At 30.2% G+C, this 17,589-nt stretch overlaps 1 protein-coding gene across 1 annotated transcript in view; it reads left to right on the top strand.

Moving 5' to 3' along the window:
* Nucleotides 1-4,891: 4,891 nt before the first annotated feature.
* Nucleotides 4,892-17,589, top strand: part of LOC126881731 (attractin-like) — a 55,065-nt gene continuing 42,367 nt past the window's right edge. Inside the window, exon 1 of the mRNA XM_050646193.1 lies at nt 4,892-5,318. Coding sequence (XP_050502150.1) covers nt 5,077-5,318 — 242 coding nt within the window. The 5' untranslated portion in view covers nt 4,892-5,076. The remainder of the gene's footprint in view (nt 5,319-17,589) is intronic.

A 17,589-nucleotide genomic window follows, 5' to 3' on the forward strand; every position in this document is an offset into this window, starting at 1 on the left:
ATCATTTTTTTCGTAACTTCAGTATTTTCGGATATATTTTGAAGTAAACAGTGAAAAATACGAAATTGCAAAAAATCAATTTTTATTTAAACTCTAATTTTTCTAAAATTAGGTCTTTTAAATAGGTCAAACTTCTTGGATGTATTGGTAATACAAATATACAAGGAATTGCAGAAAGATTAAGGTTAATTTTTAATTAGGAGGGTTGTTAGGGGGTTGTTTTCACTGATTTTTTCGTAGAGAAAAGCAGGTACCGACCTTTTTTTGATCATAAGTCGCTAAATTTTCATGCTAGAAACTTTTTATTATTATTTTTTGAAAGATATAATTGTATGCTTAAAAAAAGATTTTTTAGATTTTCCTCAAAAAATGCAAAGTTTTCCCGGTATTTGGCTTTGAATATTTCAAATTATACATTTGACGAAAAAAACTAAATTGGAAAGAAATCCTTTGTAAAAGGTATAAAATTTTTTTATTAAAAATCCCTTAAAAGGGCTACATCACAACAAAACGTTTTCGATTTTTATAAAAAATCATCATCAGTGTTCGATAAACTGGATGCTAGCTGAGCCACAAAAGAAAAATATCTGGGTAAAAACCCTTTACATAAAGAGTTGCCATTAAGTCATTGAAATGTGATCAACTCAATTTGGATCCCACGTGTTGGGAAACCTGTATACCTTACCTTAGGGCATTATCCTGTTTGCCATGTGACCATCACAGGCCTTTTTATTGAAGTATGCACTTTTAAGGCATCTATATTTTATGTAAAGGGTTTTTACCCAGATATTTTTCTTTTGTGGCTCAGCTAGCATCCAGTTTATCGAACACTGATGATGATTTTTTATAAAAATCGAAAACGTTTTGTTGTGATGTAGCCCTTTTAAGGGATTTTTAATAAAAAAAATTTATACCTTTTACAAAGGATTTCTTTCCAATTTTGTGATTGATGGTATACAGCCAACTACAGGAAAACTTTTTCTTTTCCTTGTGGATTTTGAAAAAAACTAAGTTATAACGTACCGTAACTCGCTTTGTATTGGTCTTACAGATATTATAGAAAAATAAGTTGATTTGTGTTACTAAGAGATACAATTTTGATAGCAACAGTTTTTTTGATTAAATGCATATTTTTCCAGGTATTCTTAGAAAACCCTCTAAAGGAGTCGATTTTTTCGTCGAAAAACTGTTACTTTCAAGCGCGAATAACTCGAAAAATATTAGTTTTACGAAGAAAATGTAAAAAATATTTTTTTCTTAGAATTACTTTTTACATCGATTTGCATGGTTACAATTTATTAAAAAATTCCCACCTCCGAGATGGGGTGGCAACCACCCCCAAGGTTTTAGCGTACAGCGGTATGATACAGAAAATGATCCTTGGACTATTCCGTACCTTCTGTGAAAATGTCAAGTAAATCCATGCTGGACGAAAAAATTGCGAGCCAAAATGCTTCATTTCCTCGACTACTACCTTTCTTAGGAATAATTTTCGGACTAGGTGATTTGGGTTAAATTGTCTTAAAATTATCTGAGGAATCTCCTGTCTTTGTTTGTCAAGAGAGTCTCTAGGGGAGTGCAATTAGAACGAAAAGATACAATGTTTCGGAAAAAATCAAACAAGGTTATATTTGAGGGGTGTAAAATCAAAGGCGGCAATCTCCACTTTTTCATGTTTTGGGTTAGGGATGCCATTTGTTGCGTTTTTTTATTATCTGTTAGATAAAACTATTTGTAAAAACCAAAAGCGGTCTTAACTGTATACAAATCGCAGTGAAAAATTCATGTTAGGATCAAAAGCAGCAATATCCATAGTTGAGTGCGTACCAAACACGGCAATCTCCGCTGCGGGCCAATAAGAACCACGTTGCGCTTGCACGTGATCAACTGTGAATGTCGTGAACTCTGTCAAAACCTGTGAATATATTATACCCGAACTTCCGGATATATTTTTACGTGATATGCATTTAAATTGCTTTTACATTATTGTTGAATATCAAAATATATTTTTCTTCACTAAGTAACCGGCACAATGATGTTTAATTAGTTTCAAAACTGGTAATATCCTTATAGATCATTTTCATATCAGTCAATCTACTAGCGTTGCAAACAAAAGCGGCAATCTCCAAACAAAAATATTTAAAAAAAGGAAAATAAATAATTTCTTAATCTCCTCCTTCTGGACATCCGATCACAAACCAAATTTTATATGATTCTTATTAGTTTTATTGCGTTAATTTAATTTTGCTAGTTTCTACAGTTTTTCGCGGTTTCCCAAAATTATGGAAATGGGAGATTGTCGACTTTGATTTTACACCCCTCATTTTTCTAAAACTTTTTTTGTTAGTTTATACATATGTTAAAGTAAAAAGTTCTACTCACAAATTTCGCCGCTAATTGTTTATTAATTGTTTAAACAATAACAATTGTTTTGTATAAATAATGTTAAGAATATGGGTGAATTCAACATTTTATTTTGATAAAAAATGTTTTTATTTAAGTTTTGATTATGCTGAATCCGAATCTAACATTACAATTTGCAAATTCAAAATGGCGGATTCAAAATGGCGGATTTTTTCCTAAAAATCCTTAAAAAGTAGTTGTAAAATCCGAATTTTTTTTTATAAAACGTGTTTGTTTACATATATGTGGATATTTTTGAGAGGTTGCTGAACCTGAATCAAATTTTGATAATTTAAATTATAAAATGGCCGATCCAAAATGGCGAATAACTTAAAAGATAGTTGTAAAATCATAATTTCTTTACAAAATGTATTTATTTCTACATAATATATTTATTTTTGAGAGCTTTGATAAACCTAACTTAAATGTTAACATTATAAACTATAAAATGGCGGATCCAAAATGCGGATTTTCTAAAAAGAACATAAAAAAGAACATTTTTCTAAAACATTTATTGTCTTTATTTTTAAGAGGTTGTTGAATCTGAATTAAAGATTAAAAATTTAAATTTCAAAATGGCGGATCCAAAGTGGCGGATATTTAATTGAAAAACAAGTAGAATCCAATCAAACAAATATGGAATTTCATTCTTAAAAAAAAAGATAAACAAATAATTTTCACAATCCTATTAAAAATTAAAATGTATTAGAAAGAATATTAAAAAAACAAATTTTCGATTAGAAGGATATAATTACATATTGGAACATAGTTTTTAATTCCAAACAACTTCTCTTTATAAAAATTTTCGATATTGTGAAATATAAGGGTACTTTACTCTTGAGTGAAATTCATATTTTTTGACATACCTCGTACAAAATTAACGAAATTTGATATTTGATGGTTGCATCTTATGTTATATACGATGCAGAGTATTTTATAAAGAATAACTTTTTTTCGTAAAACTGATATTAAAAAAGTTATCAATAGGTTCCAAGTTACGCAGATATACTGTATAAGAGTTAAAAAATTTTTTTTGTTGAACATTTATTATTGTTGAAGCTTATTATTAAATGTATTTTAGGTAGGTTTTAAAGAAAAAAATTTTGATCACTCTGTATATACATTTTTTCAGCTGGTCATTTTCGGTTTTTGTATTACATTTTTGTTATCTTTCTTACTTTTCTCAAAAAGAAATTGTTTATTTCATGTTTAAACTAAAATAATTTAGTGTTTTTTAAAGATTACATCCCAAGCTTTAAAAATACAGCAAAAAAATTGTATTAGATTTATTCAAACTTGAGTTATACCGTCTTAAAGTGGTGGAAATTCTGTAAAACTACGAAGTTTTCAAAAATTACATTTTTTGAGACATCGTATTATTTGAATTAAATTTTTGAGATTTTTTTTTTGAATAAAATATCGTTTAGTAAGATTACTGAGAGGTAAGTTGGGCGAATTTGAGAGTTTTATAAGTAAAATTGTATTAGTTACACATTTTTAAATCATTTTTAAACAAAATTCATGTAAGGCTCACTTTCCGCCCATACCGTACTTATGTCCATACATTTTATTTCTTTTTATTACAACCATAAGATAGCTTATTTCATCTTCTTTCATGTCCAATTTGTAAAATTTCTTTTGATCCATTAGTTAAAGAATTACATTAAAAAAACTCAACCGTGCACTTCTTCCAACTCTAGTTTACAGTGCGCCAATGTGTGTGAGAAGGGTGACTTTAGCGTTATAAATAAAAAATTACAGAATCTAGAGATTTAATTTTAGAGAAATCTTTATCGAAGGTTTTTTTTGTAAAATTTTCTGAATTTTTCAATGGGCAAGTCAGTTTTTTTCTAAAAATTATATTTTCGGAGTTATTTAAAAAAACATCTAACTTCGCTGTTCATTTGTTTAATAAAAAATGAAGCACCCACTTCTCGAGTAGAACTTTTTGATATGTTGTTTATTAAACATTTCTTAATGAAATTACGAAAAGTGTTATCTTGTTTGATTTTTTCCGAAGTGAAAATCTAAATGCAGTCCCCTACTCTGGACATCCTTTATTTACCTATGATTATGTATGACTGGTAGTCTATCTTGTGGATGAGTAAAATGTCTCTTTTGTCATTAATATGGAAATGACTAAATTTACTATAAAATACTAGCTAATTACCTTGAGACCATCAATCAAACAAGCAATTTGTGAAGTATCCTCAATAACGATAAATAAAACTAATTTTAAGCTTATTAAACTTTTAACAGTTGAGTAAATATATCTTTTAAGAGGTTTTACAAACATTTTTTCAATAGTATAAATTTACTTATGACACGATAAAGAAAACAAACTTTAAAATTAGTTATCTAATTTAAAACTGAAGGTATTTTTTCAAAATTTTATTTTTGAGCACAGTGCCACAGAACATTGATTTCCCTTTGTCAGTTTTGACATTCGCAGTGACATTTCCCATCTACTGCCATTAATGTCAAAATAATGAAATACACTTAACATCAAAGTGCAAACTGTTTTTTACCGTATTTATCAATTTTCGATTAATTATTTCACAGTAATATCATTCCATTAGTTGTATAATGTTATTATTCAAGACTATTTTTTTCTAACAATTCGAAAATGTGAATTTAAAGTTTTTCTTCGTGACGTATGAGAATGAAAGAAACATGATAGAAATTTTGCAAATGTTTTTATTTTTATTTAAATCCAAATATCGACGAAAATATTACGCCAGAAGGGCTATACTATGTTGTTTGGTGATTGTTGGTGTTTTGTCTTTAGTTTCTAATGTATATGCGAAGTGTAGCAATCCTAGCTGTAGTGGCAATGGTATTTGCACAAACAACACTTGTGTCTGCAGCGATGGGTGGCAGGGACCCGAGTGCCAGTTTTGCGGAGGAAAAGTCAGGTAAAGAGGTTTTTCTTCTACTTATCTATTTATCTACTTCAGACAAAAGTGGTGAAAATTTACATTTTTAAGTGGCCCACTTATTTCAATGCCACACAATAACTGTACTTTATTTATAAACATCAACTGTAACCACCTTGGCATTATAGCCCAGATACAGTCAATCCTCTATAACTAAACACAGAACCTACTAGATCAGTTAGGTTTCTTGGTCTGTCTTCAAATTCACCAGAACCTGAACTGATCGGAGCCCATCGAGAGTCTTGAAAAGTTATCTAGACCAGGGAATCTTACTATCAGTATATTATGCAAACTTTTATTCTGTTATGTGATAAGTAATAATCAACTAGCTCAACTGTCTTCATAGTCCAAAAAAGGTAGTGCGGGTGATATTAGGATAAAGGCCAAAGAATCCTGTAGAGGCTGATTCAAATCACTTAATATATTCATTTTCTCAGCTATGTATGTATGAATTTATTATGTTGCTCTTTAAAAACTTTACTTTGTTTTATCACCTGCTTATAAATCATGAATAAAAGAATATGAATTAATTTGAATTTCCCACTTCACAGATTGTCTCTAACAGAGAGAAATCCTTTGTATGCATGTGTTAAATTTTACAACAGTCTACAATTTGACATTCAACAGGAAATAAACTATAACCCTACGGCCAGACGAGCGACAATTACAGTACTATAAGAGGATTAAAATGAAGATTGAAAAATGGGTCCTACAGTGAGTATAGTGGATAGCCAGACAGCGCTGTAAATATACTACTGTACTCAGTGTAGGACCCATTATTCGAGCTTCATTTTATTGCTCTTACAGTACTGTAATTGTCACTCATGTTAACATTGGTTAACCTGGTTAACATTGAGCCCTACCTACTGTGATCTGCCTATCAGCCTTGATCAGCATGTTTAATTTGGGCTGTTAATATATTTTAATCTATGATAATTATATATTTTTTTAATATGTGATTAATCTATGATTACTTAATAATGTGACATTATTTGCTCAATTAGGTATGTTAAAAAATTTATGCAAATAAAAATTTACTCTTCTCTTCTCTACTATACTCATTAAATAAAATTGATTTTAACTTTAAAATTGATTAATTGTTTCTTTCAAATATTTTAGGTTTAAATAACAAATATGACAAAGTATCTTCTTTTTCTTCTTAACCCTTTCATTGGCGGTGTAAAATTTGAAGAGAACCGCAGGTGCTGACTACTTAAAAACATCGTTGTCCACAAACCTGAAGATCAGGCCACTATGGTTTGGTCGGCACACATGGGAACCCATATAAAAATTTTTATTGGGGACCAGACGTGAAGATGTTGTACATTACATTTTGCATACATTGGATGACAATATACAGTTTAAAGCACCCCAGAAAAGCTAGGGCCATCCTGCCCATGTGGCCCAGGGTATACAGAGCCGAGAATGCCACAGTGGTATGGTCGTCAGTGAATGTGTTAACACAAGTAAGACTAATTAGTCTCTGGTATTGTACCCTCGGAAATCGCTGGGAAAATTTACACTCAAAATAACAAAATTCAAAATAAGTTATCAATCGAAGTAGCACAGAAAGCGACAATAAATATAGTCTCCATACCACCAGATTGACAACAGGTGGAATACTTTCTTTGGTTCCTTTCCTCGGCATCCTGTTTGATTTATAAATTTTGAAAATCTCAGAAGGTGTAACCAAAGAAAGTATTCCACCTGTTGTCAATCTGGTGCAGTGTTGCCAATTGCATTTCTCTAGATTATCCGATGATCACTCGAAAAATATCCGATTTGTCACGAAAAAGTACGCTAGGTCAAAAATTATTCTGTTATTAAAATCAATGTTGCCAATGTTATTCTTTTAGTCCCCTTAACAACCATCAAATAACAAAATCCGTTGTTCATACGCCAATCAGTTGATTGTAATCAATTATCATTATGATAATTAACATAATTGATTGATTAATTAATTATTAATTATCAATTAACGTAACAATTATTAAAATAATTGATTAATTAATCAATTAATCCCATAATTATTGTAATCAATTATGTTTTCAGCAACCCAATCAAAGTTGACATTGACAGTAATTAAATATTTGATAATGATCAGTTGATTCCATTTCTGATTAGCGTTCGAACAACCGGCCCTTTAATCTACTGGATTCTCTATTTCACAGTTTAAAAATTTTCGTTTATAGATGAAAATCTCGTATCCTAGCTGATTATTACCTAATTCATGTATGTAAATACTATTTACTTACTATTATTATATTATTCGTATTTTGTATTATCGTAAGTGTTAAATTCTAAATAAATAAATAAATCTAAATATTTCATTATTTGGATCGTTATATTAATTTATTATAATTATTTCAGTAAAAAAAAACACTTTTAAATATTATTTTATTAAAACGTAATTACTACCTAAAACTAGGTACTGGAAAAATAAATAATTAATAAATCAATACAAAATAAACTAAGCTAAGTACAGCTACATTAATAGCATAGGCGCAAAATTTCTGGTGAATACTTTTAAAATGCATTATTTTTTTTCGAGTCCTGAGAAAGCTAATAAGTATTATTTAAAAATTTAAACGCAGAATGAAAGATTACATTATTACCGAGAGCCGAAGGTCCCTGAAGACTTTTATAATTTTTATTCTAATATGTGACAGGGGTAAAAGAAAAAAAGAATATTAAGTGTGACTTTTAATTTCAAATATCTCATTCAAAAGAAACATTTTGTTTATTCTAAGGACTTTCAGCCCTCGGTAATAATGCAATCTTTCATTCTGCGTTCAAATTTTTCCAAAATATTTATTAGTTTTCTCAGGATTCGAAAAAATGAATACGTTTAAAGATTATTGGTCCGAAATTTTGAGCCTACGCTCTTTTAACAACTAAAGATTTATTACAACTAAAACAATAGAAATGTATTTGACAGTCTTGTAGTTATTAAGGTATCAAAGTTATTATCCATAATACCTGTGGTGCGATCAACGTTAATGCCCGACTAAATAATTTTTATAGGCAAAAAATTTGAAGGATTTTTGAGTTAATTAGTAGATATCTAGATATTACTAGTTTCAAATAAGTAGATTTTTCTACAACCACTATTCCAAATGCATTTTTCTGCACAATTTTATGTTAACAAACTTAATATTTTCTCACAGAATAACTGACAGTAGTGTGCAGAAAAGTGACGTTTCTGTGCCGAAAAGTTCTTTTCTGCATAGTACCATAACATTCCTCAAAAAAATCATAAATATAAATAATTAGGTAAGTATAACATGTTTTGATGAAATGGTTTTGTTTAAGATATTAGATTTGATAGAACTTTACAAAAAGAACTAGATTTAACTACATCTCATGTCTGAGAAATCTAGAAACGTTTACTTAAGCACTGCACTACATAAAATAAAAATAAAACTAAATCGTGCGTGAATTAGCTTTCAAAGTTTAAAGACTAAAAACTAAAAACTCATAAATAACATCGGACGGCAGACGGTTTTTGAAATTTGAATTGGATTAGTATGCCTTAAGTGGATGCACTTGTGCATTTAAATTCTAAACAAAAGAATCGGCACATGTCCCTTTTGTCAAAAGATGAAAGTATCGGATGTCACTAACATTAATTCAGTATAGGCTATTTATAAAAATTTGGGTGCAACCAAACAAAATTAATGTGTTGTTGGTGTTGGGAATATATGGATGAAAAAGTTTTAGTCGATGGTAGATACACTGAAAAATATCCGCAAATATCCGATTTATTTAAAGATACGAAGAAGATACGACAACTCTCAAAAAGGTACGCAAATCAGATAATTATCCGCCGATTGGCAACACTGATCTGGTGGTATGGAGACGATATTTATTGTCATTTTCTGTGCTACTTCGATTTATAACTTATTTTGATTTTTGGTAGATGGCTCTAGTTCATCCATGACATTTCTTTCTTTGCAATTCGGAAAGGCCCAAAGTATAGACCAAAGCCGGTATAGACTCTTCCTGCACTCTCCGATTTAACCAGAGTATTATGTAGCTGCTGCATTTTCGTGTTGCAAAGAAATTGAAAATGTTTATACATTTTTAACAAAATTCAGTTTGGCAACACTGTGAATGTTGATAGTAACATATCCCTTTTAAGATAAACAGAACTGTAATTTAGTCCAGACAAATTAATATATTTTTTGCCAACAAAAATGAGATTTTTCAACCAAATGCCTAATGTTTCAAATATGATGTGCAACATAATTTTTAATTGGGTTCTGATAATGAGCTTGTTTTTTTTTGTCATTAAAGTAGAAAAAACTTTAAATTTCACTCATTAAATCATTATCATCTTAATTATTTTAACTGTATTAATATCCGTCAGCTAATTCTGAATGATTAATGGGTTGTTAAAACATTTTATCTGTAGCGGCTTCTGGAATTTATTTATTTATTTATTTATTTACGGGCAAGCTCAATTCAGAAAATATTATTACAAATAAAAATATTACAAAGACAGAAGCAAAAACATAAACAGTGTCAACACAAAGAACAAATATTACAATATCTATTGGATAACAAAGCTAATAAGTTAAAGGAAAAAAAAAGAACATTATGATATAAAAAAACAAACAAAGCTTGAGATTAAAAATTGCTGATAGAATTATATCGTTAACATTGTATGTTCAACAAATGGTTTTTAAATCTATCCAAGGAATTGCAGAATATATTTAAGTCATTTAGAGAATTCGCAAGTCTAAGTGTTTGTGGTAAAAAATTGTTGTAAGTATAGTTATATCTATGGAAGCTTATGTGAAAAGTTTGGGTTTGTCTTGTTGATCGAGTAGGTGCAAAAATACTAATTTTTAACAGAAGAATGTTTTAAAAATATTGAATTTCATTGATAAAATGCACATATCCCACCGATCTTCACTTCGATCAAACCTGGTTGTAAGGCCTTTGTACCACACCTTGGTTTTTCCCTGAAACTCTTATATTAATAAGTTCTGTGGCCTCAACAGCTAACAGTTTTCTTATTGGTAGTTTTAGGATCTCTTTTGGTTCAAACCTCAGTTGACCAGTGAATTCCTGCCTTACGCTTAGCACATTGCAATGGCATAATATGTATATGGCTGTCTCCTCTTCTATTTTACAATTTCTGCACCCTAGCTAGGGCACCTTACCTAGTTTTTATAGGAGGCTTTTTAAATGGCAATGTCCAGTCATCATTTCGGTGACCGTTTTGATCTCTTGTTCATTGAGGTTCATCAAATTATTCAAGTGCTTTTTTTATCTCAATTTCTTTTGATGATTCCTTTGCAGCCATTTCTACACTTTCTGAACCTCATTATTCATATCATCTTTAGTGATGCTAGAGAAAGGTTCTGGACCTTGAAAGGTTTTTCTAGAGCCTCGTTTTGCCAATATGTCTGGAATTAACGGCGGGATTATACCCAAAGACCCATCCAGGGTTATATTGCCAAAAGAAGAAGAACTTAGTTCGGTAGTTATTGAGTTCTTAAATAGTTCTGCCATTCAGTTAAAGTTGTTATCAAATATTGTAATATTGTTTGTTGGTTCAATAAAAGTCATTAAAAAGAAATGTAACTTTTTCTGTAGTTATTTTTTTACAATTTGTGTATGAAATCTTTGAATAAATTTCAATTAGAGGGTTCATTTCATTTCACATCATACTTGACGTTATTTGCTCAAATATGTAAAAATTTTATGCAAATAAAAATTATTCTATTCTATTCTATTCTATTCATTTTATTTAAAACAAGCTGAAATTGCGAGCATTATCATAACGAAAACTTTGTTTATATACCTATTTAAATTCATAATATAGAAAATTGCTATTACGAAAAACTGTTTAGAATTAAAAATTATGTTTTAATGTGCAAGTACATCATTCTAATTTAAATGTTGTGAACTATAAAGATACTTTACTCGAAATTCATATTTTTTTACATACCTCGTATAAAATTAATAAAATTTGATTCATGATGGTTGTATCATAAATCTTAGACCAAGAAGAGATTTTTATGAAGAATAACTTTTCTTCGTCAAATTAAAAATACAAGAGTTATAAGTGAAAATGATGTTGGTATCCATAATTTGAGAAAATTCGTCAAATATTTTTTTTTATTAGAAGGATGTAATTTCATATATCAGAACATACTTTTTTATTCCAAACTACATTTTAAATAACAATTTTCCAATATTGTAAAATAAATAATACATACATGATAAAGATACTTTTTACTGATGAACTTTACTTGGATCTACAGACCTAGCGAGTCTCGTAAATTACACGGCTTTGCGCCACGCTTCACGCAACCGTATTTGCTTACTTGTGTTTTGAGTTGTGTGCGCTGGTCGCTGGTCAAGTGGAGAATTTACCAAATTTAAATATAATCGTTTGTACTGATTCATTATTAATATAGTATAATATGTATTATTGCTTTCAAAATATACTCAAATTGTATTTTTACACATTTATTACACATATTATTATAATAATTAAATTCAGTATAAAATGTCATTTATATTTTATTAATAGCTAAATAATTTAAAATTTAGTTTGACATTAACGAAGTTTCAAACTCAAATATAAATAATAACATTTGCTTTGCTTAACAAATTTAGATTAAAAAAGTAGCCTACTTCCTAATCAAAGATTTCAGCTGACGTTTAGTGCCTGATAGGAGATAACCGGATTGTGACGTCACATTTTAGATTTTGAGGTCGATTATCTCGAAGACGGTTTGAGATATCGAAATGCCGTTTTCAGATTTGGATTCAGAAGACAAAACTACATAAGAATCCATCGATACATCTGCTCTAAGTATTGCAGGAGCGGCGACGCAATAACACACAGACTTTTGCAAATTTATAAACGAAAAGTTTTCGTTGAAAATCTAAACAATAAAAAATAATTAAATCCATATTTTTTATACTTTGTACATAACAATTGAATTTTATTATACTTCTGTATCAAAAACTAATTCAATACATTTCTTGTTCAAATATTTGTATCATATTAGATAATATTTTAAATCAGTTATTTTGTAAGGGATTTTATTTTCAGTCTATATCTTTACAGCATAAATAGTAATAAATAGTTGTAATTGTGTTAACAAGTATATCTTATTTATAAGACATACCTTTTTTAAAGATAGTTTTTGTATTTTTACTTCTACAGGGGAATGAGATGTTACTCTCAAGTTTTTTTTTAATATTGCTTCTTGGGGAAGCTAATTTTTTTCGAAGAAACTATTTTAACTATCTTAAAGTATGAGTTTCAGTCTTTTAAGTGACTTGGAGTTTGCACAGATGTCTTCGTTTTCCCCTGAGATATTGCATTAACAAGTTTAGTCGTTTTAAAAAACCTACAAACCATATGAAGGGTACTGGGGAAAAACAAGGAATGTCACATTTTATACATATTGAGATCAGAGGCGTGCGGTCGATGGAAGCGGGGGAAGCACCGCTTCCCTATACTTCCATATAAGAAAATACATATATTATTAATTAGTATTTAATTATCAACAATGTTTCCCTAATCTAAGTAATCTATTATGTAACTAATAGGCATTGAAACATTATTAAAATTTGATCGCATACGAACGGTCTCAAATAAGCACACAATTCAACGATTCAGTCCGGTCCTGACGGAAGCGCATCTCAAAATCGCTGCTTGTCATGCATTTGTCCCGTTCAAAAATTGGTCAGGGTTTAATAACCTCACTCGCTAGTCATGTTCCTTTCACGCGAATTTTGATACGCCTGGAAGCGCTCGTCCGACCGCTTCCGATTCGAAAACGAGATGCGGAGTCTGTTACTGCTGCTATAAGGGGTAGGTATTTAGGTACAAATGGCTCGATTTCGATTTTTTGCTTAATATTTTTACTAATATTTTATTTGACATTTTGAGATTTTTCCTTTTACTGATATTTTATAGTACCTACGACATTTTACAGACGAAGTCAAGTGAGATTGCATTTTGTATAAGACAATTTGATGACTTATGATGATTAAAAAAAAATGAGCTGTTTAAAAATATTTGGGATAAAGCTGAAAATATGGGCTTCGAAGCTAAAAGAAAAATAATGATGATTGATATTGTCGGCGAAAGAGAGACCTATCGACGATTATACATCGAAATTTTTGATAATATTCTACAACAAATGAATTATCACTTTGAAAATTTTAAAGAAATAAAATATGAAGAATTATGTAATTTTAATATGTCTAATTATAATTCATTAAAATCTCCCACAGAGGTATGTACCTATTTAATTCAGTACGATTAAATTATGATTTTTTTGATAATCTAGCTTTGCATTCTCAGTTAAATGTCATTTATAAAACATCTGAAATTAGTGATAAAGAAATACTTAGGAATCGGTTGAATTTTTTGAATACTACTGGTTTAAATCAGTCTCTGTGTGAAGTGGGCAAGTTGTGTGAATTAAGTGGTAGGTACTAACTATCCCAGCTACATGTGCATCAGTTGAACGAAGTTTTTCAGTATTAAAACGCATCAAAAGTTTTACAATAAATTTTACAAGTGAAGACAGACTTTCCAAGTTAGCCCTATTATCCATTGAAAAAGAGTGCATTTATTAAACAATTATCAGAAAATCCAAAATTTTACGACGATTTTATCGACAAAAAATTTGCATTGGTTGATAAGAGAATAGGACTCAAGTATAAGTAAATAAGTGTCATATTGTTGAAAGTTGTGTGTTATGGAAGGTGATTCGAAATCGGAATATAAAAACAATTTTGAATAGAACTCTTCTTTTTAAGTTTAAAGAAACCAAGCCTGGAGCAGGGACTCGACCCTGAGCAAGCAGTACAGATCGATGATAAGTCACTAGAGATACGATATACTAAGTCACTAGAGTCACTAACCTGCATTGATCGGGGTAGGATTTCGTTTGTGAGTCCTTGTATCCAGGACTCCCACATAATAAGCACTTTGCTGATAGAGAGCCCATATAGCGCATCAGAGTGCTATCGGAGGGGAAGTGGATAGTATGAAGCATTGGGGCGGGATGGAGTGACGCCCGCTTATAAGACCTTGCTTCAATGAATTTGTATCACCCAAATCTCATTCTCAAAGCGTGTGCATGTCTCTCAGACTGGGTTAAACACTATACCTAATTTTTTGTAGTTCTTGTTTTTAGTCGATATAAGTTAACAGGTAATACATAAGGTATACACCTATTAAGTAGGTATATGTTTTGATCTCGACCCTCGTAAGAAAATATTTGTTAAACCCTTATTGAATCGCTTCCTCTTCCGAAAATGTCACCGCACGCCACTGATTGAGATACACCAATAAAGGTTTAATTCTTATGATATCTAAAAACTACTTAGGAGATTCTTAGCAGAATTCTAGCAATTATTGGTCTATAATCTTAATATAATATTAATCTACATTAAGGTATTAATTTAATAATGCACCAAAAAAATGCTAACATTCCTTATTTTTGTCCAGTGGCGTGCGGACAGTCCTGATCCTTCGCCTGGATACAAATTCTTAAAAAATTTATATAGACTGATCTTTCTAGTTATTGTTCTGAATCGATAGTCCAGTCGATAGTACTCAGTTTTGCCTACCACATGGCGAGAAAAGCCAAAATTCATGAAAAAGTGGCATTCCTTGTTTTTCCCCTGTACTCTTCATATGATTGTATAAGTATTACAGAAAATCTAAAATCGCATACAGTAATTGTGTTAAATATAAATAAAACCAAAACCAAATACATAGTGATCTCAAAAATCCCTGTTGACAACATACATCTGACATTGGAGGGTAAACCGCAGGAGAGGGTTGACAAGTATAAATACCTCAGAGCAATTATAAACTCACAATTAAGTAGATCAAGATGAGGAGATAAAGGCCAGAATAGAAATAGCTTGAAAAGGTTTTATAAAATACAAGTCAATGTTTACAAATAAGAAATTTAGTATGGCCATCAGATTGAGGTTCGTCAATTGTTATATTTGGTCGTAACTACTATATGGGGTAAGTTTGGACTAAAAAGTCCAATATGTAAAAAAATTGGAGACATTCGAAATGTGGCTATAGGTACAGGTGTATTCTGAAAATTCCTTGTACTGCAAAAGTCTCAAATGAAGAAGTGTTAAGACAAATTGGACATGGCAGAAAGCTGATGAACACAATAGAAATAAGAAAAACATCGTATCTGGGCGACATACTTCGTAATGATAAATACTCTCTGCGACACGTCATCATGCAAGGAAAAGTAGGGGGGGAAAAGGCTTGGGATGAAAGAAGAAGTCTTGGTTGAGGAATATCAGAAATTGGACTAACCTCAGTGTTGAACATATATTTCACGTTGCAAAAGATAGAGAAGTGTTCAAAGAAGTGATCGCCAACCTTCGTTAGAAGACGGCACAAGAAGAAAAAAAAAAAAAAAAAAGACTAATACCTAGACAGTGTGCTCCAATCTAAAACTGTCTAAACCAGGGGTGGGCAAACTTTTTTGAAGTTATACTTCTTTACGCGCTATATGAGGGTGAATTTTTATATGTTAAAACCTACGATCCCGGCGCATGCGCATTATCACTTTGTTCTGATTGGATGTTCAAATGACAAGTCAAAAATTATCCAATATGGCAGCTGTAGCGCAGCTGTGGTTTGGACGGTTGACGGGTTGGTTATGTATGGTTGTTGCGTTTAAAAATTTGTGGAAAGAGAAACAACAAAGGTTAGTTAATAGTTATACTGCCTTTTTAAATAGTTTTCATATTATATTTTTGAAGTTATACTTCAAAATGTTTTAATTTATGTATGTATCAGTCCAGAAAAGGTGCGGAAAGAATATATTAGTGTTTTTAAATATATTTTTCTACAAACGTGTTAAAAATGCAATTTTTAGGACTCCATAGGAGCGTTAAAAATGCTACGTTAAGGCACTAGTGCTTTAAAATTTTTAAGGCACTGCAGTTAAAAGTGAATTGTCAAATTGTGAAACGTCAAAATATTTATATTTCATTTATTAACATTAATATTAATAATACAACTTGCGCAATTTGAAAAAGGTGGTTTAAAAGGTTTTTTATTATAATTTTGTGTCTTTGGATTTGTCTTCCTTGGGCGTAAAATAATAAAACATCTATTTTTATATTTCACTTGAAACCGTGATGTATAATTATGTATATCTGAAAGGTAACTAGCATGCGGCTTGATGGCCTTGTTGGTAGAGCATTGGACCAGAGATCAAAAATTCGCGAGATTGCGGGTTCAAATCCCGGACGATTCATATTTTTTTCTTTTTTTTTTTTTTTAATATTTGGCATTGTTAAGTTTTGGTTCATTTTTGGTAATTATTGTTAATTTTTTGTATTGTAACTGTTAAGTAGGTATATTTATTTCGTTGAAATTATATTATAATAGAAGTATAACTTCTTACATGCGTACAAAGTACACACACATTCTTTTTTTAATAAGGGCCACAAAATGTTTTTGGTTTATTACCGAGGGTCGCAATATTTGTTACATGTTCGAATTTTTAACTCTTTACTAATTTTGTTTAAAGGGTGGGGGGGGGGGGAGGATATGGTTTAAAATCAACATTTCAAGCACATTTTTGTGAATTTTGTTTGAAACTATGGTAGAATTATTTTATTTTTTAATTAAATTATAATATTTAACATACTCGGTACAATTCAAAGAATATTCAAAAAAAAAAATTCAAGACCAAATATTGAGAAGTAAGTTAACAGTGGCCAATTTTTACCGACACCTCCAAAAAATAAGAATTTTGCAGTAGACATCAATAAAAATTCAAAAATATTTTATTAGTTTATGAGTTTATCGAGGTAACGCTGTCAACTTTTTTTAGTTTTAATGATTTTTGAGTTTTTGATATCACTCAAAATCACTCAAATCAAAATAACAAAATGTTTTGTAAAAAAGGGGGTTTGCAAAACAAACTTATCTATTATTGTTAAAGAAAAAATATCTCGACAGCATTATCTCACGAAATGTCTAAAAAATCTATAAAAAAATTCAGGTGGATCTATCAAGTAGCTTTTGAGTTGCAATGTCCACCGCTTTTGAAAAAAGCAGTTTTAAGGAAAACGCGTTTAAAGTTTTGATAACTTTTATTTTCAATTTCTTTTTTGTCTGTTAAATCGTAAAGTGATGAACACCTAAATATGTTTTTGAATCGTTTTGTATGCTTTTATTTTTATAACGATTTCTGAAGTGGAAATAGAAACGTCA

Source organism: Diabrotica virgifera, chromosome 3, assembly GCF_917563875.1.
Source record: "Diabrotica virgifera virgifera chromosome 3, PGI_DIABVI_V3a".
Lineage (NCBI taxonomy): Eukaryota > Metazoa > Arthropoda > Insecta > Coleoptera > Chrysomelidae > Diabrotica > Diabrotica virgifera.